General features: G+C 31.1%; 2 protein-coding genes across 6 annotated transcripts in view; one reads left to right on the forward strand and one right to left on the reverse strand.

Moving 5' to 3' along the window:
* The window catches only part of LOC142334444 (uncharacterized), a 593,558-nt gene that overhangs the window by 318,642 nt on the left and 247,022 nt on the right, over positions 1-27,894 (reverse strand). The window lies entirely within an intron of this gene.
* LOC142334445 (potassium channel subfamily K member 18) overlaps positions 1-27,894 on the forward strand; it is a 385,818-nt gene that overhangs the window by 69,205 nt on the left and 288,719 nt on the right. Inside the window, exon 2 of the mRNA XM_075382449.1 lies at positions 5,375-5,836. Within this exon, the coding sequence (XP_075238564.1) occupies positions 5,518-5,836 (319 nt within the window). The 5' untranslated portion in view covers positions 5,375-5,517. The remainder of the gene's footprint in view (positions 1-5,374; positions 5,837-27,894) is intronic.

Below are 27,894 nucleotides of genomic sequence, written 5' to 3' on the forward strand. Positions count from 1 at the left end.
ATTATTCCACCACCTAATGTGTATTTTGTCCTCCACACCCCCATTGCTGGCCACACGACTCAAACCGATCAGGGTTCTGCGGTTTTATTATCTCGAGCTTGGGACCGGACTTGATTAATATGAACATAGCCCTAAGGGAGACTCAAAGGGAATTATTCGCCCCTGGTCTTTTTCCGTGATCTTCGTTGGGTTCTTAATCAATATCGTGGACACGGCGTGCCCGATCGTTCTACAGCACAGTCCAACGATGTTCTCTGGCATAACGACGCCGAATTCTCTCAGGTATACTTCCCTATGCTGTAGGAAGCGATAGTCACGGACACCGTGTATTCTGTGGTATCCTGTTACCCACTAAAATAACATTCCGCGGAGGGTCTCGCATTCCGCGCGCACAGCTACGCCTTGAAAGCCGTGATCGGTATCGGGATGACTCGTACCCCAGTTCCCAGTGCTTTCGGTTTAGCCATTTCTGAAGGTCAGGGTGTCAGTATGTAGGGCCATCTACCTTTCGTCGATTAAGCCATAAAATGTTTAAACACTGGTTTGATTGTACTGGATAGGATGCGACAAAGCTCACACTCTCGGACGCTATCCTACAGTTGCTCACCACGGGAACGTTTGCCTGCTGAGTTCCACCTTGGATCTGTTCACTCTTCCTTAGCTAACCTATACGTCTGTGGCTCCTCAAGGCCTTACTGTTGATCGCAAGCTTAGTGCGGACATTTATTCAACATGAGTCACCCTGTCACAGGACATCGTGCTCACACCGTCCTCAACATCCGACTTTCAAAGTATCTGGATTACAGGAGCGAGCCGCATATCTCAGTCAGAAAATATTTCTGCGATTGATGAATGTGTTTCTGAAAACCCAGGCCTGTCAACTGAAAGACGTCGAGAAAATCAGACTCAAACGTTTTAAATAAAGATCTTGGACTATATACTTACCAAAAGTGGACCATGCTCAACGTCGTGAGTACGTTTTGCGAGTTGAAAATACTGGAAGAAACAGTTATTTTTTAAAAAATTATCCTTAGTGTCAAGGCCCATTTCCAACCGGATGGGTTCATGAAAAAGCAACTGCTATGAGTGGGGCTCACCCAAGAAAAATTGTCTGGTGATGAACCTATTAACAGTGAATGACTGGAACGGTTTTAGAATCGTTATTATAATCGGACAGTATTTTTTTGAAAACCATGAAGACTCTCTAATTATGATCGACACGAAGTATTATGTCATAATGGTAACTGATTTCCCGTGCATTACGTTACACAAAATGAACGGGTATGTTTATTTATAGCAGGAAGCCATAACGAGCCGTTAAATGAATGGATTACTACGTGCAAAAAATCCTAGGGAAAAATATTTCACAAAACAGAAACGTTAATTCGCCATCTAGATCGAATGATCTAACACCTCTTGCCTTTTTTCTTTGAGGCTTTGGGAAGGAATAACCAAATATGATTATCAAATAACCAAATATAATCATATGTGGAGCATATATGTTTAGTCGGCAATTAAATAAGCCGATGACCCACAAGCGATCTTATGACGGATATTCAAATTGTTGCTGTTATTGCAGAATAATGTTTTACATGTTGCATAGATTTCTTCATACATTAATATTTGAAACAGAAACGAGAGAAAGCCATTTATCAGATATTGAGTTTCATATTTAATCGTACATTTTGTAATTTACATTGAAATATTTTATTACTAATCTAAAAAGATATTTTTTAATGTAAACCTCTTTAATTTTTAAGTACTAACAATTGATATTATCAATTTTTTAAACTTAACATACTATTAATAAAATTGTGGGATCAAATTAATGTTACAATTTTTACTTCCTGGAAGTAACTATGTAGTTGCTAAATAACGGAAAATATCGTTATCAGTCAAAATTTTGGGAGTGTTTTTTTGTAAATCTAGACGTTTCAAGACCCCTTCTAACCGAAAAATACAAAAAAAATGAAAATAATCCATAGAAAGATAATTGCATGTAAAAGTACGTAGATAAATTAGCCTCGCTCAACTCCTAGTAAAGTCAGTTAATTTTACACGGATTTGAATACTAGATCATGGATACCAGTGTTCTTTGGTGGTTGGGTTTCAATTAATGGTCGAACTGAGACTGTACAAGACTACACTTCATTTACACTCATACATATCAACCTCTGAAGTATTATCTGAAAAGTGATTACCGAAGGCTAAACAGAAAAAAGATAGAAAGATAAATTAGCTTGTATTTTGATAAATATCTCTGGACTGCATGAACATTTAAATAAATTTTATATTTTTTTTGGGACAGCGTAGAACTTTGAAATTCGATCCAGGATAGAATTATATGGATTTATAGAAGTTCATAGAGCTTAAAGGTGAAGATATAATTAGCTTAATTATTTTAAAACTTTTGTTATATGTTTACAATGTGAAAAGTTGCATGTGAAACTCAGGAAAAAATTATGTACATAAGTTATAAATGTTGTTAAATTTTGGAGCTGATCCAACAATAGGGTACAGTAATATAAAAAATAATAATTTAATAAATTTTGCTTAATAAATTTAAACTGGTTTAACCATTAATCCCCAAATTATAATATATAGGTTATAATACACAATTTATAATTACAAGTTTTGGGCTCCTATAGACAAATAAATAGGCGGTATCCGATTTTCTGCTCTATAAGTTTAATACCATTAAATATATTTTATATTAAACCGTGTAATTTAATTCAAAATTTTCCTTAAGGCAATCATACAACGGGATATTAATTTTAAGATTTCCGTAGCCTCATGGAAGAAAGATGGTAAAATCAAACACAGAATTTAAAACAATTCCTTTAAATCAAAGTTTCTTGTAATCACAATTCAATGGCATCGCTGAAATTTGATTACGGCCAAACAAACGGTTGGACCGATTTTACAATCAGTCAAGCGGGTAGGGAGTGAGGGTTCGCCCCTCATGGTCTATGGACCATGTATTTATTTAAAAGCTTTACTCAAATGTCAACTTTTACTTCATGTCTGCGTCCAAAACTATAAAACGTAAATAAAATAAAATACCTTGACGTTTGGATAGGGCTTCACCTTAAATGGGACGCTCACATTAGCAATATGTGCAAAAGAATTAAACAGTTAATCTTTAAATTACACCAAATTAGTAAACTAAAAAATCTGATGGGACATCACATGACTTCCTTGTACGGCTATTAAATTACATATACACATTTTTAAAAGTACAGAAAATTTTATTTCACTAATAATTTCCAATTTTTTGTCATGTGTTTCTTTTTATTGTAATTATAGAATTATCTATTGTAAAACTTTTTTACAATCAAAGGTTTATAATTATTAATAAATCAATATATTTAAATTTAAAAAAAAAGGAAATGAAGTCGAATTCGAACAGAAATGCCTTCCCCTTGTAAGATCGGAATATATCATTAATTAAAATTTTATTTGGCTATAACTGAAACCAATAAAAGTAAGTAGCACTTATGATATATCGTTGAAAAGCTCTCAATGAGAGCTTATTACTACAGTTAAGAAAAAGTTCAAAATTCAATTTTTTGGATTTTTGGGTTTTTGGACATTTTTGGTCAAATCTATTGCAATCAAAAGGGGAGGTGCATAACTAGATGTTACAACAGTCCTAAATAAAAAATTTCAACATCCTGCAGGCTAATCGTTTTGAGTTATACGAGATACATATGTACGTACGGACGTCACGCCGAAACTAGTCAAAATGGGTTTAGGGATGGTCAAAATGGATATTTTCATTGAAATCTGAAAAATCGAAATTTTTCGCGATCATAATACTTCCTTTACTTCGTACAAGGAAGTAAAAATAATAGTATCGCTAGACTTCTGTATTTTGCGTACGCCCGATCAATATTGCATTATGGAATACGTTCACGGGGTGGGGTAAGGAACGTGCACTTTAATAAACCGTATAAGCTCTAAAAACACTTAATAAAAGCAGCCTTAAATTGGCCCAGACTTTAACTTACAACTGACCTATTCCGGGAATTTAACTTTAACGCCTTAACAATGAGATAGCTGTACGTCAACTGTTTTATGCATTAAAAAAACGACAAACACCGTTATAACACCATTGATTAACACCGTTAATTCATCATATATCTGAGGCCATCCAGTATCACCTTTACAATATGCCTAAATGACAAATAATGATAATGACCAATAATCACTATACTAAACATGTTTTTGCCATCCTGTGTAAATTATATATAATTAATTTTCTAATCCGATTTTAATAAGGTTTTGGTTTTTTAGAAATAAAATCCTATAACGAAACTAATCAAAAATAAAGAAGGCAAATTTATACTCGTATTATAGTCATAATATTAATACTAAGATTATTCAACATTTTGTATTATTTTGTATCATTTTGTATTTACTACAGTTTATACAATACTCTAAGCATAAAAGTGTACAACATAAATAATTTTTATACATCATCTTAATATTCTTGTATCTTCTTGATGTTACTAAATCTAGAATGTTGAATTTTAATACATGGCTGTAGGTGTTCATTGTTATAGCGTTATTATATTCAATTATTTTTATTCTTCGTCTTTTTTCTAGATAATAAATTTTAATTTTAATTGATCTAAATCTTTAACAATTAAGTTTTTGTTTGTAAGAACTTTTAATTGGTACAATTTATTTTAGAAAATAGTTTTATTTTTAAATTCCCTTTTTAGAAATATTATATACAGTGGCTCATACTTGCGCACTGGTTATCCTTTGCAGGTATGCTTCCTACTTAAATACTGTACAATTCTTTTTATGTCATATTCTGACAAGAGAAATAAAGGTTTATTCATTAATTCATTCAAATGGTAGGTAACAAATTATTTTTTACATAATTTAATGAACTTTAGATACCTTAAATACTTACTGATGATTTTTTTATTTATTCAAACCCCTATAAAGGGAAGGATGCATAAAATCCTTTCTTTTTTTTTTGTTTATTCTGTACTAAAAAAGGTCATATTCTTGTACTAATTAGATGATTCAATTTCTTTAGTATGTTATGTTTACAATATTTAGGATAAGTTTTCATCAGTTATCATTTTACTTGAAATTTTCAAACTCGAATAACCGGATTTTTATTTGATTATGTACAATGACTTCTAAATACAAGTCACTGATGTCATTTATTTTTGTTATTTAAAAGAGTGGAAAGATATCATTGGTACGGCTATTTAACAAATTTTACATATTTACACAACCCTTTACTGGCATTTTTTATCAATCTTAACAATATATTATTATTTTTTATTAATATATGAAACTACGAATATATATAGCTACACTAATTTTTTTACTTGTATTTTATTTGTTTCAGATTTATGTGTACTCTATTTGTGACGTAAGCGGTGTAAGAGAGTTAATTAAAGTTAAATGAAAAATACGGTTTAGTGATATACGGATTATACATTGCGCGATTGTTATGAATTTTAGTTTTATACGATAAAATAATCGAATGAAATGGATGAAGAATCAGATACACCAACAAAAGAGGAACATCCTCCTCTGCTACCGACACCAGCAGAATCACCGCCTCCGAGACCTCCTCCACCTCATACTCGACCACGACCACCTATAACACTAATGATTCCAACAAATCAATCACCTCTTCAGCAACAAATACCACAAACCGCGTATTATTACGGTTCTCCAATGGTTACAATACCTATGACACCGGCAACAAGTCACCCTCTAAGTCAACAAGATATCACGTTCAATATGAATCTTTTTCATGCTTATCCAACAAAAGCATCCGAATTTATGTTTAAACAATTTGAAGGTAAGCATTCTTACTTACTATTTTATTATTTTTTAATTATAAATAACGGGAGATTCAAAAAAAACTTCACAACTTTAACAATTTATTGAAAAAACTTACAGATTCTGTTGAGGTCTGATTTCATAGAAAAACACATAAAATTTGTCCCTGAATATTCGCTTTGGTTCCATATAGCTTCCATTTGTAATGCGACATCCATCCCATCTGAAGTCGATTTCATTCCAGACTGTAGCCAGCAAGTCGGGCGTAACCTCTGAAACTACGGCGTTAATTCGAAATCTTCGCTCAACGAGATCAGCAGGAAAAGGAGGTACGTATACCTGATATTTAACGATATCCTAAAAGAAAAAATCCATCGGGTTCAAATATGGGAAGCGAAGTGGCCATGAAGTTGGATTTCCACCACCGATCCAGAAATCGTGTATGAAGAAAATCTCGACCTTCTCAGGGGGTAGTGAGGTGGTGCCCCGTGTTGCTGATAGTAATGGCGTCCATCTTGGTCATCATCGTCTAACTGAGAAAGTAGTAAATTTTGAAGGATGTACATATAAACAATACTAATTACGGTTGCCTCCCATAAAAAGAACGGGTATATAGTCCTCGTTTGCTTAGGAAACAAAAAACATTGACCTTAAAGCTATCACGAATGAATGTAAAGTTTCATGAGGGTTTCGCTATCCCATGTTCGGCAGTTACGGGTGTTCACCTTGCCGCAGATTTGAAACGTTGACTCATCACTAAAATTTACATTATCTAAAAATGTATCGTCTGAAATTCTATCCACCATTTCCGCACAAAACTGCAGCCGAGAAACTTTGTTTGTGGAATGCCAGTCTCACACGACTCAGGAGGAGTTGGGTTTCTTCGGGCTACTTGCAAAGCTTCCTCCACACAAAGGTTCCTGAAGCTACAGCAGCTTCAGAGACCCGTGACCGTCCTGATTATTTTTTATGTTTAACAGAACAACCTGTCTGAACGAAGGTTTGGTGCCAACAGTAAATTGTATGCCTACTAGAAGGCTCCCTGCCGTACTCTACAAAAATTACGTTAAACTGCAGTTTCTGACTGCAAATGTTGAAACCAAAACATACAGTGAGCACGTTCTGTACCGATAAATGTATACGTTTTTAACAGCACTGGTAAGCGAATTCGGTACTAATGAACTACGTCAGTCAAAACTTGATTTGTTTTGGTATGAAATAAGACCTCAACCGAATCTTAAGTTATCTAAATAAATTTTGGCATGCTTTTAAAGTTGTGAAGTCCTTTATCAATAACCCGGTATAAAAGATTGATGATACATAAATAAAATGTTAATAATCGATTCGTGAAAAAAAGATTTTAATTAATGTAATAAGTTGATTAAAATTAACTAAAATTTTAAGTAAATTTTGAAGAATTTGCATATTTTAATTCTCCGGTTATATCTTTATCGCAACAGCAATAAATTAATAAATAACTAAAAAAGAAAGTATAGAGATTTTTGGTATCGGAGATTTTGCAAATGTCACTAATTCAAGACTCCACTTAATCTGAAAAACACAATAAATACATAAATTTTCGAAAGATGTGTACGTACATGTGTTGGAATGTATTTTTATTAATATTTCCGGACTAGCTAAACATTAAATCTTCGAAAATGGTTCTTAATTTTATATGAGGCATTAATGGTATTTAATTTTGGACATATTCAAATGAAAGAGAGAATTTTGAGAATTTAACTTATTTTGTGTAGTGATCACAGAAAATTGAGGTTCAGTACGATGAAAGTATTTATTAAGTTATTTAAAATTTCAAAGTTTTAAGTCAACCAGATTTAGGGGCAGGTGTTACACAGAACTACATCTAAATAACGTTTTCTTCATATTTCGAAACCCTAATGACCAGAAAGTTGAAATTTGACATAGTTAATATTTGTAAAAATCTGTCATCATCATGTGGTGTTCTGCCTGTCGGTCCCTGGGACTATGTTTTCTCCATCTGTTTCTGTCCCACGCTTTTCTTTTCGTCTCATCAAAACCTTCATTCCCCTTTATGTCATTTATTAATTTAAACCTCTTCCTTCCTCTTCATTTTTCACCTTCAAAGTCTGTGTTTATTATTCCTTTTCCTCTAATTCTATGCCCGATCTAATTAGTTTCCTTCCCTTATTCTGATAGTCACCAATATTGTTCTATCTTCATTTATTCTTATTAATATTTCTACGTTACTTAGTCTATTCACCCAATTTATCTTCTCCATTCTCTTCCAGACACACAAAATCCTCGATTTTATTTTTTTCCTTTTACCCCAGTGTCCATGTATTATTGTACAAAAGTATACTCCAAACATAGCATTTTACCAATCTGTTCCTTAGGTACAGATCCATGTTGCTGCAGATTAGGCTGTTCTTTTAAAAAAAGGCTTCACCTTTTATATGTCGGACCGAAATGATGTTTTTTGACCCACATACACTGGATCTTATAGGTAGGTAGGTCCCTTACCTCAAATACTACTAAAACGACAAATAAATTATTTAACTTAATTTAAAGTTTAAAGTTCCTTATATAGCTAAGATACTTTTTGTTTGTGTTTGATATTATTCAAACCCATGAAAAAGGAGTAATGGAAAAAATCCTTTTTTCCTTTTTAATTCTTTAGATTTAAAGTCAGATTCTTATACTAATTAAATGATATATTTCATTATTATATTATATTTGGGAAATTTAATTCAAGGGTATGAGATAATACGAATAATTTTTTTGTTTTTTCATCAGTTACCGTTTGCTGATATTTCAAACTCAATAAACCAATTTTCATAAGTAGAATGAGTTCTGAATATGGATGATTGATGTCATTTAATTTTGTTAACTGATGAAAAGGGACGCACAGCATTACAATTTTGAGGGTGGAACAACATCGAAAATTATGTTAGTTAAGTAAGAAGCATTAAATTTACGTGAAAAAATTTACATAACCTAATTATTATTATTATTTCAATCAGGTATGTATACATTAATTTCCTGATAGAATTAATATAGACATGAAGATTGTAACAGTGGATCGAGGTTTTGAAAAGATAAACACAAATATCTGTTTTTGATCTTAAGGTAAAGGCAAACTTAAGTACATTACTTAACTTCCCTGCTTTAATATTCAAGTCAAACAAATAAAGTTGTTCTAAACGCAATATATAATCGATTTTACAAGTTGGAAGTCTTTATTGAATCAACACTTCACTGTTGTAAAATAATTTTTTTCCTTACTAAATTTAAATAATTTATTTTTAATAATCATGAATTTATTACCGCTATTAAAAAGTAATTTTTTTTTATCTTGGTGAAAAAGTATGTTGAAATCTTTTATTATTTTTTACATTCTATTTATAGGTGCAATCTTTCACCTAAATTCTCTATATTCTCTAAAGAGAATATTCATTTATAATTATTCATTAATCTCCGTGATAAGAATTAAAATTATTCCTTTACACTTTTTTTTTAAATTACAAAAATGAAAAAATAAATTGAAGTTTTTCTATTTATTTATACTGAGTGACATTTAAGTTTTATATTGCATATCTGAGCGGTATTTGACTGCAGGAAAAATGAGGTTCTACATAATTAAAAGAAATCTGCATTATAGTGGGTTTTTAAGTTTTGTCCGCCGTATTAAATCAAACTTAATTTTCTAAAATAGGAAGATGGACATACAACTTATGATTTTAATTTAAAATTTTACAATAAAAAAAACCAATGGTGAAACCATTTTTCTTTTAATGCCTTCGTTATCGACTTACAAGCATTCAAATTTGCAATGACGGAAAAATGTATTAACAATAAAACGGGGTAAAATGCGCTGCATGAACAATTTTATTGCATTTTACATTCATAATGCATATAGTAACGAACTGTAAACAGCGCTATAATATTGATAAAAAATAATTATTAATAAATTAACAACACAACAAATTAAACGGCTATATCAACTGATATTATTTTCTTAATAAAAATTAACTCTGAGTGTTAATATCCGCTGATATTTGTTACTTATCGTAATTGAAACAAATCTGCTGGAAATAATTACTAAAAAAATATATTACAAATCTAGTGGAGTAAATCGGCTGTTAATTCACAAAAATGCTTGTTGTATTACGTTGAAACAATGCAACTCCTCACTTCACCTTTTTACTTCAACACTTATAATGGTAAAATTTGATAGTGCTAGTAAAAATTAAGTTCTAGGCCAAGGTGTTCATATCTGTTTTTTTTTGTGATAGTTTTATTATTAGTTTCCTTGTTCATTTATTTAGTTTTCTTAAATCTTCAAATAACAATGCCTTCTTTAAGTGAAACCGAAAGAATAACTTCGTTGATGACGTACAGGTACGATGACAAAGTTCGGCCTTTACATGAGGCAAATGATTTATTTACTAATAGGTTTCCAAACGAAGAACCAATTAGTAAATCTGCTGTGATCAAGACAGTACACAGATTTGAAGAAATCGGTACTGTAAAAAATCGTCTTCTAGACTCTTAATTGTTGATTTAATTTGTTGTGTTGGTAATTATTAAAGTTCGTTATTGTATGCATTGTGACTGTAAAATGCATTAAAATTGTTCATGCAGCGCATTTTACCCCGTTTTATTGTTAATACGATTTTTCCGTCATTGCAAATTTGAATGCTTATAACTCGATAACGAAGGTATTGAAAGAAAAACGATTTCACCATTGTTTTTCTTGTAAAATTTTATATCGAAATCATGTATCACATGTGCACCACCTTCCTATTTAAAAAAATTAAGTCTGATTAAATTATGTAGAATCCAAGATGGCGGACAAAAATTAGAACCCCACGATAATGCAGATTTCTTTTAACTTTGTAGAACCCCATTTCTTTCTGCCACCAAATACCTCTCCGATATGGAGTATAAAACAATTTCATACTTAAATATCAACCGGTATAAACACACACACACACACACACACACATACACATATATATATATATATATATATATGTGTATAAACACATTACGTCAGGGCTGGGTGTATATGCTACTCCACGGATAAAAAATGAACTGCTCTACCATTTGCTTGGTTATATTAAGAGAAGCTTTGGTAAAAACCTTGATCTGAGCAGCACCACAAAATACATAATTAATTATAAAATGAAAAATAAATGAAATTATAACAAATATTAATTAGTTAATGTAAAAGAGCATGAAATAATATTAAAATAACTGCCATACAACTTGTTAATCTTATAAATATATGAGGTAACTACCAACAAAGAGGATAAAATAAGTCCAAATTTTTTACTAAAAATTATTATTTTTTTTGCAATTACACTCTAAATGAAGTATAATTTGATGCTAAAACCATGTCATTTCCAGAAGTAGGTTAGTTAACTGGGATCCAAAGTTTTTACTAATAATTTTGATTCTTGTTTCTCAATAATTACTTTAAATACTGCGTAATATTTTCGAATAAACGTCATTTGATCAAGTGGGTGAAATTGAACCCAAATTATATTACTTAGCATTTTGATTTTTTTCGCAATTTTACTCTAAACATTATGTTAATAATATTTAAAAATCCTATGGCAGATTTGAAAGAAAACTCCGTCAAGCCCAAATTGGGGAAGTTACGCAATCTTTTTAAAATCGGGGAAGTTATGTAACTTTAAAATATTAATTAGCGTTATTATTTTATTATAATTATAAAATAAATTTAAGTTTTAAATACAGTAATTTATACTACGACATTCGCATGCATTAATTAAAGGAAAAGTTTGGAATTTCGAAGCATATCAAGAACTTGAGTTGAATGAAAGAAAAGTAAAATTATTTTATACTTATGTTCATTTTGTTAATTTAAATTAGTAGTTGTAGAAATTTAAATAAAAGAGATAGAATCGAAATTGCAGTATGATTACAAATATTGTAGAAACTTTTCTATATAACTGAGGAGGAAGTCTTTCATCATAACTAAATTACAAGGCAGTGTAGATACGCATATAGCTTATATTACACTAGAATTGAAAAAAAAAGGTATTTGAAATGACTTTTTTTATGAGCTGTGAAAATAATTATAGAGTAGTGTTAAAATATTGAAAGAAAGATGAATATATAATTTACATAATAATGGTTTGTACATAATAATGAGATCTCAATAGTAACTATAGAAGTTCACCCTCATTAAACCCTTTTACCCGGATTCGAATCCCGCTCAGACATGACATTTTCTCATATGCAACAATATTTCCATTTCAGATTTTTATACATAAGCTTCCAGGTTATGTGGTGAATATATCATAATAAATAAATGTGTACATATATATATATATATATGTATATATATACAGCTTAATACCAAAGAAACTGTCTAAAATTCAATAAAATAAAAAACGTTTTAAAAACTTCAAAAAATCTACATTTTTAAATTCTGTTGGCTCTCTAACCACCAATATTAAAGACTAATAATACAGTAATAGTAATACAATACAAATAGTTCCATATGAAGTACAACGTACTCTTTTTGGGGTTCCTCAAAAAAGTCAAAACGAGTTTAAAAAACACAAAAATGGACGGTTAAGTTCACTGTTTTCCATAAATAATCTGTTGACCTATATTTAGAACATTAAACATGTTAATTTATCGGATGTTAATATTTATGAATATGCAATCTTTATTAAGATAAATAGTCACTTATTCTTACAAAACAACAATATTCACCTTTACCAAACAAGACAACTGAATAGTTTTTTACAAAAACTAAACTCGATATTTCGGATTTTATTATTTTTTTTATCACCCAGGACCACCGTTATTGTTTCAAACGATGAGATGAGATGACAATTTTACAGCGTGTGAAAATACCATGCCTGACCGAGATTCGAAGCGGAGATATCCGAATGAAAGACCGAGACCACCGCTCGCCCCACAAAGAGAAACAACAATACTTCCAATACAAGGGAAACAAACAATACTTTGGATTACGAGAAAGTATCTTCCTATGCTACCGCAGCCATTTTACTTTCCCGTCTAGATAACGCTATAGCTCTAAAAGGGAAAGTATTGTAATCGGTTCAGTTTCGGCATATGCGTTTAACATAGGATCTTGACGTTTTGAAATCTAAGAAACCTAAAAAACCGGAACACCGGATGGAAATTTTCCGGATGTTAATTTTCGTATGTAAATGTGTGTATTCGGTGTCGGCCTCTAAATCACCTGATATCTCCAGAACTACTGAACCGATTTCGACCAAACTTGGTCGAAACTTGGCATTAACGCCGTTAAATGTTCAACTTAGAAGGTCAAGGGGGTGAGGCTATAGAGTAAAGATCACCTTCAGTATCTCAAAATTTCGCCTAATTAAGGTCATATTTTTCTTAAACATATTTGTTAACAATTAAAAAATAACAATATTTGCAAAACATTAAAAACTATATTAAAGCATTAAAAGTATTAGAAAACATGAAAAATAGAGCTGCTACGAAATAACTGATTCTGTTTTATCACAGCGATCGGACGATGGTGAACCGACCCATGAATGGACCAGTGAAACAAATTTGGAGTTTAACTAACTTTTCTTGTACTTTGACACTTTTCGTCTTCAATTTCTTTGATACACACCTGGAGAATAATTCCATATCCAGTAAAAACACGTTTTTAGAGATCTGTTGATTGCGTCTTACAAATTTTGCACAAGCGTCGTCTTTCCTTATTGTATTATAATTATATAATTTTTAATACTGTATCATTTTTTAAAGTAACACCATTTGATGAAGGGAATCAAATAGGACTCAAATTTGTTTTTCTGAAATTTCCATCTTTTTTGTAATTGTATCGCAATTATTTAAAAGTAACTGTTGATCAATTTTAAAAATAGTTATTAAAAATAATTACCAATAGATTACCTTAACTACTCATGGATCAAAAATTTTAACTAGAATTCTGTACAGAAGAATTGACAGGAGAGTGGAAGAAGTGTTAGAAGACCGATTTGGTTTCAAGAAAAGTATAGGGACAAGGGAAAAAATTTTAGCACTCATATTAATAGTAGAAGAAAGATTAAAGAAACACAAACCGACATACATTGCATTTATAAACTTAAAGAAGACATTTGATACCGTAGACTGGAATAAAATGTTCAGCATTTAAAAAAATTTAGAGGTCAGATATAGAGGTAGAAGAACAAACCGCAACAGTAATAACTGAAGCAGTTATAAAAAAGGAAGTCAGCCAAAGATGTCCAACCTACCCGAAGCTTGGTCTAGTGGTGAAAGCACCTTCCCAAACTAGTTGATTTGGAAGTCGAGAGTTCCACCGTTCAAGTCCTAGTAAAGTTAGTTATTTTTACACGGATTAGAAGACTAGATCGTGGATAGCGGTGTTCTTTGATGGTTGGGTTTCAGTTAACCATACATCTCAGAAATGGTCGAACTGAGACTGTGTACAAGACTACACTCATATATATCATCCTCATTCATCCTTTAAAGTATTATCTGAAAGGTAATTACCGGAGACTAAACAGGAAAAAAAGAAAGACAAGGATGTTCCCTATTCCCATTACTTTTTAATCTTTACATAAAACTAGCAGATCGGTAGTAACTGTACAAGGTGAAAAGATAAAGATCCTACGGTTTGCTGATGGTATAGTAATTCTAGCCGAAAGTAAAAAAAACATTTAGAAGAAACAACGAATGGCACGGATGAACCTACGCAAGAACCACCGCATGAAAATAAACAAGAACAAAACGAAAGTAATGAAATGTAGCAGAAATAACGAAGATGAACCACTGAATATAATAATAGGACGAGAAAAAACTACAGAGGTATAAGAATCTTGTTATTTGGGAAGTAGAATTACTAAAGATGGACGAAGCAGGAGCGACGAAAAATGCCGAATAGCACAGGGGAAATAAGGTTTCAGTTAGAAATAAAATTTGCTTACATAAAAAATTAATTTAAACATCAGGAAAACATTTTTGAAAGTATAATTTTGGAGCGTAGCTTTATATGGAAGTGAAACTTGGACGATCGGAGTATCTGAGAAGAAAGATTAGAAACTTTTGAAATCTGGTGCCGTAGGAGAATGTTAAAAGTAAGACATGTGGATAAAGTGACAAATGAAGAGGTGTTGCGGCAAATCGATGAAGGAAAAAGCATTTTAAAAATATAGCTAAAAGAAGAGACAGACTTATAGTGCACGTTTCAAGGCATCCTGGAATAGTCGCTTTGATTTTGGAGGAACAGGTAGATGGGAAACATTGTGCAGACAGGTAATGTTTTGAGTAAGTAAAAAAAATTGATAGGGATCAAGGATGTACGGAATATACCGAAATGAAACGACTGGCACAAGATAGGGATTCTTGTATAGCTGCATCAAACTAGTCAAATGACTGAACACAAAAAAAGAAGATTAAACTGTCACCATTTTGGTTACAGTTGCCATAATTCAATACTATTTTGTTCAAAAATTTGTTTTCAATAAAATTTAAAATGGTATTACAGCCCTAATATTTCTATTTAAAATTTTTGAGTTGTTTGATCATAAATTTTTAATTTCTTTATAGGGACAAGGAATGTAGTAATTTAACACCTAATAATGAAATAAAATAAAATAGATTGTTTCAAGGTAGTAGTATTAACCAAAATATAATTTTACTTTGTTTAACATTTGCTTCTATGTAAATAAAAAGAGCCTCATAAGGAACGGAAAGAATTTTAGAACATATTCGGTAAGTGGATATAAAAGAAAGAAAAAAATATAAACACTGTTTCGGAAAAGCTTCGTTTTCGAGTTACAGCTTACGTAAAATTTCCCCCTGATTTCTGCTCAAAGGGTAAAATAAAAAAAAAACAACCTCAAACCTGTATTTTTTTTAAGAAAATTATGGTAAAACACAAAAAACTGGTGACGAAAAAACAATTTTTTAGGTTTATCATACAATATCATTACATAAAATCTTCCAATAAGTTTAATCTTAAAGAAAATTAACATTTCATCAAATATTTTTCATGATTTATTTAATATTTATATTCAACACTGTTCATGCATACCACCACGCTTTAACAATACTAAAAACTTTTTCCAAATTTATTTTCAAAATAAGTCATCACTCTTTTTTGTGGCAAAAAATTATTTAGAGGCCAGTATGGCTTTATCCACATGGAACTCTATAAATAATTCCATCTTAAACTCTACGAAAAAAAGAAATCAAAATCCATTCTCTCAATCTTAAAATTCCATTCGATCATTTTCCTACTACATGAAGTTTCTTTTATATTTCAATATATGACATTTTTTAAAAGCTTTTACTTAACTCGCTTTAGGAATAATCAAATCTTGCAACTGCTATATCTTTTGCTCTATCGTATGAAAATCAATGAAATTTGGTACACGTATGTAACTTCGATGACAATACAACATTACGGTGTCTGAATTTGATATTACCTACCCCCACGTCCCCACGCGCTACTCCTACGCTAAATTCATGCATTTGATTGAAAATTTTCATGAACTATCGTATGAAAATGATTGAAATTTGGTACAAGTATGTGTAACTTCGATGCGTAAAAATTAATATTTTTACTTTTTCTTTAGTCTTAAAAACAAATTACAAAAATATATTTGATTGATTACATATAAAAAATTATTTTTTAAAAAAGCTTTTATTTAATTAATATTAATATTAATATCAATAAAAAACGTTAAAAATTAGAAAACTCCTCTAAAAAGCAAAAAATAAGAATTAAATCAAATTGAGAATTTTAAACAAAAATATATAATATATTAACAAATATAAAAATGCACTGAAAAGTAAAAAAATGAATTATATAAATATCTAATAAATAACCAATAAATAATATAATAATTATTAAATTTTATAATTAAAAGTAATGAAAATATTTATTATATACTTTTATATTATATACTATTTATTATACTATTATATTATATATTATATATTATTATATATTATATTATATATTATATATTATTATTATACTATTATACTATTATATACTATTTATTATATACTATTATATACTTTATTTATCTGTAATAAAATAACTAAAGTTTTAATTCTTTGATAGTTCAAATTTGCACCGAGATGACCTTTAAGGTTAATAAGATTAAAAATAAAAATTAAATTTAGAAATCTTGCACAAAGTTATTACATTTTGACGGTAATCTGTAAAACTATTAATTATTATCATTATGATTTAAATCGTAATTATGAATTCATTAAATAAAAATTCATAATTAATTAAAATGAAACTTTTAGCGAAAAGAGTGCGTTCAATTTGGCTTAGATTACAAGCGGAATTCGAAGATGAACTTCAACTATGTGAGAACACGTACAAAGAAAGCGAGTGGGTGCATTTTCCCAGATTGTTACTTGCAGCTAGTCCTCCAGTCTCAACTGGAGAAGTTCCAGCAGACCTTTCTGCCTCCTTGCGTAGTTATTGAAATGAAAATAAAGATAAATTGTTGTAAAAATAAATGTAAACAATGAAAATAAGTACCACCTACGATGTATAATTGAAAAGCTCCCAATAAGGCTTATTATTGCAGTTATAAAAAAATCGAAAATCACTTCTTTTTTTTATTTTGGGATTTTTTAGACACTTTTGGTTCAGTGGACTGCAATCAAAAGGGGAAGTGCACAACTAGATGTTACAACAGTCCGTAATCCATAATTTCAACATCCTATGGCTAATTGTTTTTGAGTAATGCGGGATACATACGGACATACGTCACACTGAAACTAGTCAAAATGGATTCAGGGATTGACAAAATAGATATTTCCGTTGAATTCTGAAAACCTAAATTTTTCGCAGTCACAATACTTTCTTTACTTCGCACAAGGAAGTAAAAATAAAAAAAATGAAAAAACTGACTTTCCCTCCTCTTTTTAATTTTTTTTCAAAATTTAATGCATCAATGCATTACCATATTTAGACCAACCATATATAGACTTTTTTTCAGCTTTTTTTGAAGAATCCATGTTGAGCCAGTCCGGAGATATTAATCAAAATACAAGCGAACCCCATCCATTCGTATGTATATACACACCTTCCAGAAATTTCAATAACTTCTTGTTGAGTTTTTGGACTAAGGGGGTATTGACAGGTCGACATTGACAAAAATCCTGATAATAAAAATGTTGCCCGATCGTTATAACTACGCTGCAGGAGCAGCAGCAATAGAACTATAAACTAGCTTCATTAAAATATTTTTAAATTACTATGATTTTTATTTTCAAAAGAAATGGATTCTGAAATTAGACGGACGGTTTGCGATTGATCTGATATCATCGGAAACGTCAGAGCATCACAAGTTAATCTTAACAGTTAAAAATCAAAATAAATTGATGTAGACCCGTGATGAATGTTGATTTGAAACTATTTTATGAATTAAAAAGGGATTATATGAGAAGAAGGGAAGAAAGAACTCATTCCTTCTCATGAGAAGAAAGAGTACTCATAAAGGGACATAATGTGAAGAAAGAGATGAGAGAACTCCCATTCTCTCATCGAAGTACGGTTAACCTAAGTTTTGTGTGTAGTATTCGCGCAAGTTGGAACGGGTATATTTTAGACGCGGGCGAGGGATTTATAATGTCGCAGCACCAGAGTAGTGTAGGGAACTATACACATGCAAAATATTGAATACAGAACATTGTCTTATACCGCATGATAGGTCATTCCCCTCTGCTTCATACACACCCCAACTAAACCCACACCAATTTCAACACATATCTAGAGGAAAAGAAAAGAAAATGGCCTACTGCGCATCAACCGTTTATGCGCATTAAAATCCTTACAATACTTAGATTTACAGTTTTTACTGAGCATACGTCCTACTGTAAGTAGTTTTATATATGATTTTCCTTTCTTATTGAATATGCTTATCAAATAATTAATAATCAATGAAAATACTTTTATTCATTTAATAAATATAAATATCAATATCAAGAAATACAACTAAGTAAATTAAATTTTATCTGTTATTTATAAATACTGTTTATGTTACATAAATTAATGTACCTGATGTATAATTTGAAATAAGTGACGATAAAAAAAGAATTGTTAATATTATGAAAAAAAAAACTAAAAAAATGCTTTGTTTTTTAATCAATATGTTGTTGCTTGTAAGATTAGGATATTGAATAACATTTTAAGACATAAAAATTTATTTTTGATCTTAGTAAAGATTGTTTACTTTTTGTATCTATTTATAAATTTTAATCATGAACAAATATTTCTTAACGAAATTTAATTATAGTATAATTAGTTACATTATAATTCAAATTTGTAAATAAGAAAATAATTTTCTTGTTTAAACTGAAGGTACATAATGCATTCCGACCAGACTGTACCTGAACGATTAAAGTGACATTCCATCAGCGATTTTTAATTCAGAAAATAGCTTCAAATCTATATCCGCCATAAGTCTCGTATCATTTTATTTTGATTTCAAATTATTATAGTCGAATTCATCGTTTCTCTGTTAATTCCACCGATACCAAATTTACCTCAAAACGCCTGAAGTTACCATGATGCACTTTATTTTTACTAAAACTGTTATGGGCATTTTAAAAATCGTTTAATCGAACAGTCTTAACCAGAATAATAAATAAGGTATATTTATATTTTTATATTACTCTAAATTTTACTTTTCCGAAACTTTTCTCAAAATATTAATTTTTCTCCATTTTCATGCCAATATATGAAACTGAAAACGACAAAGAAGTGTTGTTATATTAATTTTACAAAGAAAATTTTATAATTCTAATGGTGTAATTAGATTTTTCTTGACGTCACAGCAACAAAACAGTAAAATTATCCATCATAAAATACTTTTGTAGAAATCTTTCCTTAAAATGTTATTTTTTAATTAGATAAGTAAGTATATTTTAAAATATATATTTAAATAAGTATATTTGTCATCTCAGTCCGTGAAATAAAATGTATTATTATATTTTGCTGCTGTTACAATCTCCTACCGGCAAATAGTGGAACTATTATTTTTGGCGCAATAATTTGATTGTAAATTTATAAATTTAAATTTGAATTATTAAAATTAAATTTATTATGTTTTTAAACCAAACATCATATTCAAAGTTTATTTGTTAATTAATTTTATTTTCGTTACTTTTTTTATTTGTATTTCTACTTTCCCGTTTAGATAGCGCTAGAACAGAGTTATAGCATAGAAGTGATTTATTAAACTTCAAAATTATCGGGGACATAAAACGCGACTAATAAATAAATATTTTGTTTCTTAATGGGTAAAAAAAAAAAAAAAACAGTATTTTCTTTGATACATATTAATAACTTTTCCTTAATTGGAAATTAACATTTTTTTAAAATTATTTAAAAAAAAACATTAACAAAAATGATAATAATATATCAGTATTACATATACGATTTCATGTTTTTGGTTTAGTTCATTTTTTACTTTCCCGTCTATTACCTCTATAGCTGTAAAAGGGAAATTAAATTTTCAATTTAAAAGGCTAAGGAGATAGCTGTAGAGCAAGGTCACCTTCAGTATCTCAAGATTTCGCCTAATTGAGGTCATATTTTTCTTAGGCACATTTGTCAATAATTAAACAACAATATCTGCAAAAAATGTTTTGTGAAAATCGCACCCCCACCTCAAAAAACGCTGTTGTAGTCGCCTGCTACGTTTTGACGTCACAGGTGAGTGGTAGAATTAAATAAATAAATAATATTTAAAGTGTAAAAAAGTAACTCGGTTTGGACGGGTCACGAACTTAATCTCCCGGTTGCCTCGGTCCCTGATGCGTTAAGCCTCGCGGCCACACCAGTCAGCCGACCGTACAAGCGAAATTTGTCATTCTACATACTGGTTTTAAGTTGTGAAATTACATTGGTTTAGTGAGTGTTAACCGTTGCCGCTAGTACCGCCATATCCGCGAGAATTAAAAACGGTATGCGCGAGCGCGCTTTAGTTATAATCATTTAATTAAATAAACGAAAAGATATGATAATTAAATAAATTGATAAATTTTAAATTAAGTTGTGTGTGTAAGCCGTGATTCAAAAACAACTTGTCCTTTGTAGAACTGTAAGTCTTACAACTTCGTTGCCAGCTTATTTTTAACAATAATGACTAAATCTGTTATGAATATGCTTTTTATATGCTTTTATGTGATCCGAAATTTTTTCCCTAAATCTCTGTCATTTTTTGTGAAAAATATACCTTAACATTTTTGCCATCCGCATTCTAATTTATAGATTCATGCTTTATTATAAATATATATACCTGATATAGTTAAAAATAACTTGATTTTTCTTCTTTTTTTTTTTAAAATTACTATACCCCAGATGCTCACAAAGCAGCTCAAACTTGGAAATATGGAAACGGAATTTTTAGTGTAAGAAATGCTATGCCTGACCGGGATTCGATCCTGCGATCTCCAGATGAAAGGTCTTAGACCCTATAATCCACCACGGAGATTGACATATATCGTTTTATCTGATTTATTTCTGTTAATTACATTATAATATCTTCCCAGATGAGACTATTAAACTAATATTATTTTTAAAAAGGTCCTCGTAATTAGTAACCAAGTATCTTAACGATTCTTTTTTGCGTGATATAGATAACAAATACGTAAAACTAAGAGAAATGGGTAATAAACAATTCGTTTTTAGTAAATCATATAAAAAATTGGAAAACATCAGATTGATTATATTGTTTTGATCAATTCATCTATAAACTTGAAGCTTGCGGGTGGGATTACAAAGTAAAGATTTAAAAATTTAAGAAAATATTAGTGCCCGAACGGGATTCGAACCCAGGGTCTTCCAGATGAAAAGATGAGACGCTACCCCTTCACCATGGAGGATAGCAATTTATACCTGCTTAAGTATAAAACAAAAAAGGAATTTCTTGCAAACCAGTTCCCCAAATCATTTCGCTTGATTATTTAGATATCGGACGTACCCATCCGCTTAAAAAAGAACCCGGTGAATTGTGCCCCTCATAGGAAATTTACCCGTTCAACTCCGACCCTCGTAAAAAAATTGTACCTTGTTATTCCCAAAAACTGATCATAATAAGTATAGATACTATTGTTTCATTCTGTAATTATTTCTGGTTTCAATATCCCAGTGAAAAGCAAAAACATATTTCACAATCATTAATGATAATCAGCTGTAAATATCCTTTAAAAGGAAGTACAGAATATGTTTTGTCCAGCCACTTTGTTTTGTCAGTTTTCTGTGCAACATTTATTTTCATTATTTTTTTACTATATTTCTTTTAGGTAGATTTCATAAGAAATTTACCTTTTTTAATGGGTGCCATGATTCGAGTTCCGGAAAATTTCGACATATCTTCGCGTTTCACATCCTTCAGACCCCAAAACCACCTTCTGTTCAAAAGTTTATATATATATATATTTCACTTTCTTGTGGACACGATAACTGCCGTAATTTTGCGCCAATCACTTTCAAATTGATACATAAAATATAACTACCTTAAATCTCGGTTGACTTCGTTAATGGGATAAATCGGACCATTCGAGTGGAAATGGAGGATCTTTTTCGAAAAAAATAACTAAAATATCTCGCTATAACTTTCTTATTAAGTTAAATATCGAATTCGTTTAAAGTTCCTACTATTCTTTGGATAAGGGTCTAAAACTTTATATCACGAAACCCATTAAGGGGGTTTATATCACCAACCATTGGCCCAGGGGATAGAAAAAATGGAGTTTCAAAAACAAAAAAAAATCATACCTCGCTTAATAGGCACAGTATCGAATTGGTTTAAAGTGGTCATTAGTCCTCTAAACGTTACCTAAAACGTTTGTCTGAAACAATTTTTGATATGATCAACTCTTACGACAAGGGATGACCAAAGTTTTGCTGGAATTGTAAGAAGATGGAGGTTGTCGTATGCTAAACATGTGAAACTTTTTTTCACGTGCAACCATTGTCGAATCGAGTAAACTTGAAGTTTTTCTTAGTTTTTAGGCGAAAATCGTTTTTATTCCCTACTTAACATCGATGAAGCCTACCTCCGCCTACCGGCGTGTCGAAAGGGATTTTTTTTATTTCTATGTATTTTATATTTTTGGTGCCTCTTGTCTAGAGCTACTTACAATAATTTTTTGAATATTTTTACGTTACTTTATTTTATTGATAAAAATTTCATGCAGACATCTTCTACATACAGTATTTGAGAAAAAGTTTTTCTGGTGAATTTATTAATTTGTCCCTGAAAATAATTTCCTTTACTTCTACCCGATTATATTTCCTTGCTTTTTCTTTGCTTCTTAATTTGTTGCATATATCAGCCTAAAAACGTATCAAAACATCAACAACATTGTATACGTTGGGAAGCGTAGAAGTGCGCATTTAATCGACCGTGAAACGATTTGCAGTTGTTCGTCGAAGGATTCTATTAAACAGCGAAATCCGTTCATATTCTTAGAAGAAACGTAAAATCAGGAGAAATGTAATTGTGGATTTACTAATCTGTGAATATTGTTTTCTTTCTCGTCTAGTTATAATGTCATTAGGTTGTCTGTGAAACGGTCGTCAATGTCATCAGTATTTAGGAAGGGCAAGCTAAAAAATAGTTGCAAAAAACGGCTGGCTTATGCGTACTATTTATATTTAGAAGACAGCTCAGAGCTTCAATTTTTTCCACCAGTTTTACTCTAAGTGAAAACGACAACACTTCATCTTCATGGAAGATCAAACAACATTTGCAGCACCATGTACTGCAGATTCCAAGTCCATAAACATTTCTTAAGGATCAAGGGAAAAATTATTCGATTCGCACTTCGCGTCAATTGACTTGAAAATTTGGTATAAGTGCAAACGTTTTTGTTCGATAATAGAAAAAAAACCTAGTGGCATATACGTATCCTTTAAGCATCTTTGTATTATGAACACCTGTTTGAAAAACTTTGGGCAAACTTTTAAATACGATCAACATAGAGTTGATGGAGCTGAATCGTGAACGGCGAGAAAGGCAAACAGAAAACGAATTGAGGCTTTTGAGATGAGGATGTGGCGCAGAATGATAAATATCAAACGGCAATACCATATAACAAATGAAGAAGTATTAAGGAGAATAGGAGAGAACAGGAAAATGGTAAATGCGATTGAATATTAAAAAAAACAACTGGCTAAGATATTATGTGAGATGTTTATTAATCGATGCGATAAAAGGTTTAATGAATGTAAAGAAATGAAGAAGAAGAAGGAAGAAATTTTCTGAAACAAAGATGGTAGCAAAGGTTAGAACAAGGTGGAGAGCAGCCGTAACAAGACGTACTCTAATGGCAGAGTACTATGAATAAATGAACAGAAGAGTTCTGACGTCTCACACAGAAATTTTAAACTAGTCACTGTCTAGAAACAAACAAGACCTTTTTCTGGGTCGTTCATTATGAAAAAGTCTTACACAGTACTGGTGACAATTTCTATTTATTGCAAAAATGAGTTGCCCAAGGACTTTCTGGAAGAATTGGATGAATCTATTCTCTGGACCGCATAATTACTCGCTTAATTAACTCAACGTCTCCATTTGATAATGTCTCTACTTCTCCATTATGTTAATTCTTTCTGTACGAAGTTTTGACGACGATTGAAATATCTTCAATTGAGTTTCTTTTCACAGAATTTTCTGTTTTTTGCCTTTTAATAATATCCGTTCCCAAACGTGCATGGTATGTTCTTCAAAACGTTTTGTAACTCTATTTTCCAAATAAATTTTTAAGTTACAATTAAACGTTCTTGTGGTACATCGCCGATATTAAATTCCGTCCACTGGATGTTTGTGGAATCTGAATTTGTAACCCCCAACTATGATAATTGATTTACCATTGTCATTTCATAACTTCCATGATAGATGCGGTACACTTGTTACGCACAGTACACAGTTTGGCAACTCTTACTAAAGACAACCAAATGAGAAATAAATCTCGAAAAAGGTAAAAATACAAAAAGAAGCAGGTTAGATGGAGGTGATAAATAGTTCTTATTGTTCGCAGTAATGAGGACGCAATTGACTGGTTTGAAAAAGGAGATAGGTAGCGGCGGACGGAATTGACCGAGCTGCGATTATTTAGAAGTTACTTGTACAATTTAGTGGTCTTAAAATTAGAATTTCTAAAAATCCTAAGCACGTTCACACAAAAGTTTTTAATCAAATCTACCATTTTTAAATCATTTAAAAAAACTTTAATATGAATGATTATGTAACATTATAAAATACCTTTTTGACAATACCGTCTATTTATCATTTTCATGTACTACTTTTTTTATAGATGGGAAATCTAACGCCTCCGGGTTGGTCTAGTGGTGAACGCGTCTTCGCAAATCAGCTGATTTCGAAGTCGAGAGTTCTAAGGTTCAAATACTAAGTAAAGGCAGTTACTTTTATGCGGATTTGAATACTAGATCGTGAATACCGGTGTTCTTTGGTGGTTGGATTTCTATTAACCATACATCTCAGGAATGGTCGACCTGAGACTGTACAAGACGACATTTCATTTACACTCATACATATCATCCTCATTCATCCCCTGAAGTAATATCTTACATGGTTCCGGAGTCTAATCAGAAAAAGAAAGAAGATAAGAAATCTATTGCTATGGTAATAAAGAAATGTTAAAGATTCTTGACAATGTAAAATAATTCTTTTACAGAAAGTCAATAGTACGTTGATGCATTTTTAAATAATACTGAGTTATAAATTACAAAATATTTTGATTTTTTGTGACCCCCCGTTAAACGTGTACATAGATTTTTGTTCAATAATTTTCATTAACGCCTTCTGAAATAAAAATTATGTAACTTATTTTTAATTTAATATTTTCAAGTACGAAGTGTGGCATTTAACGTTATTTATTTTGAAAATAGGTAACATTTATTCTGAAAGTAGGTATCATATTTTTATAAGCAAAATGTACAAGGGAACACGGTTAACTTAGTCAACGTCTTAAATTCAAAAACAGGCTTCACGCCTTGTCTGGAGATGTTTTCCATGAAAGGCAAGGAATTGGTGCCATCTCCAGGTACACTTATCATAATTCAACTTTAAATACCCTCCTGTATAACATTCGTAATCTCTGAACGAATTTGAATTTTAAGGTTTTAATGACAGGGAGAAAGTGTATGAAAACTTGAGCTTTGAAATACCATCAATAACGAAATTTTCTGCAGTAAGGTTATGAACTTGGTAAACGGGAAAGTCACTGAATGTCTTCAAACCGAGAAAGAAATCGCGTCACGTGTTCATACAGTCGGTTCAGTACGGACTGAGGTTTCTCTATTAAAATCAAGCTCTCGCTGTATCCAGTTGCGACAGTTTTCGTATCACAAACAGAAGATACCCATTCCCTGGAAAACAGTGATACCGTCAAAACTCAATAATTCCCTGTGCTTAATTAAATTATCGTTTTGCATCACACAATCTTAGGACTGTGTACTAGCCGCTTGTGGAGTCGAAGAGATTTATAAGTGCCAGTATCGGGATTTTTGTCTTCAATGCCGTTGAACATAAACATTCATTGCTTCTTTACTCATGATAAGGCACTTCCCTAGTCATACCATACTTATGGTACAGCTGCACTGTCTGTTTGCAACAAACTGTTGTACCGGAAGAGCAACAATTTGTGTGTAACAGTTAATTCTCCGTATAAAATATGCATTTTATACGGGTGAAAATGCAAATTATTGTGCGATAGTACAATGGAGAAATCCAAAACATAGTATTCTGGGGAATCCCAAAACAATTTCAGAAAGTTTTATTTTGCACAGGATTGTATTTTGAATTTTTGTGATTGTACAACTATTCCATGCTCTGCAAAGGAAAACAGAAGAAAAATTTCACGCGTTCATTTTTCCGCTGTGAAAAATTTAAACAAGTACTTTGTTTTAGATGCGTTGACATAGGAGAAGTACAGGTATCCATAACAATGGCGACTGTCATAAAAATAGAAGAAGAACGAGTTTTGGAGTGTTAGTAATAAGGTAATGAAACAACAAGACGGTAGCACTTGACGTTTCGTATGATATTTTGCTCTCACGTTACGTTCCAGTGTGCATTACATTTCAGCCCTCCTTGTATTTCTACTTATATTGTAAGAGGACCAGTATAACGGACTAGGATAACAAATTTCTTCCAATTAAAAAGAAAGAATGAAAAAATAATGAAAAGAAGAATCCAGAAGGAACTAAAAGAGATTCTTTTCTCAGAGTACCCAGGTCGGTTTAACAATCTGTTCTTTGTGATACAGACAATAGCACCTCCAAAAGCTGTTATGCGATCATAAGGGTTACCGGACCGGAATAAGAATTTATGGAAAAACGTAAGAGCACGGACGATGAAAATTATTACGCTTCAACAGTTAAAGCAAGAGACGGGTACTAGTTCTACAGGCCAGAGGATATAAATACTGTCACTATCACTGGGAAGCCGTGTTCGGCGTAGTCTGACAACAAACGATGACAGAATAGTTTCGCAAGTCCGAATTCGATGCAATTGCGGTGACGACGATATCAGTAAGCAAGTAGTAACAATCAGTGAAGAGTACGTCACGAGTATTCCAGCGTGGGCATTGGGTGAATACAGGAAGTTGTTCGGTGAGTTATTGGTAAACAGTAGTGAAAGACAGTATTATATATTCATTCATAGACTGATAGGAATTCTAGACAGTAAATGTAATAAAATCTACATAAATTGAATTATACAATTTATACTGAAAAGTGTAAAACTTTACACTTTTTCTAATGTTACCTTGTTGTTAAAACAATGTTATGTATTAATATTTGCGGTTATTATAATTTTTAGTAAATTGAATTGTATTATACACTTTTTATAATAATTTAACTGTTTTCAACAAAGCTTGTCCTTGTTTGAATTAATATTTTGTATAATACATTATTATTATTATGATAATTATTATTTATTTTATTTTCTATATTTTTATGGTAATAAATTGTATTTATAAGAAATTTTTGGTTTGTTATTGTCTCAATATCCTGGTCAAACCGCAAGCACGCAACAATATAAT

Source organism: Lycorma delicatula, chromosome 1 (assembly GCF_047948215.1).
Source record: "Lycorma delicatula isolate Av1 chromosome 1, ASM4794821v1, whole genome shotgun sequence".
NCBI lineage: Eukaryota > Metazoa > Arthropoda > Insecta > Hemiptera > Fulgoridae > Lycorma > Lycorma delicatula.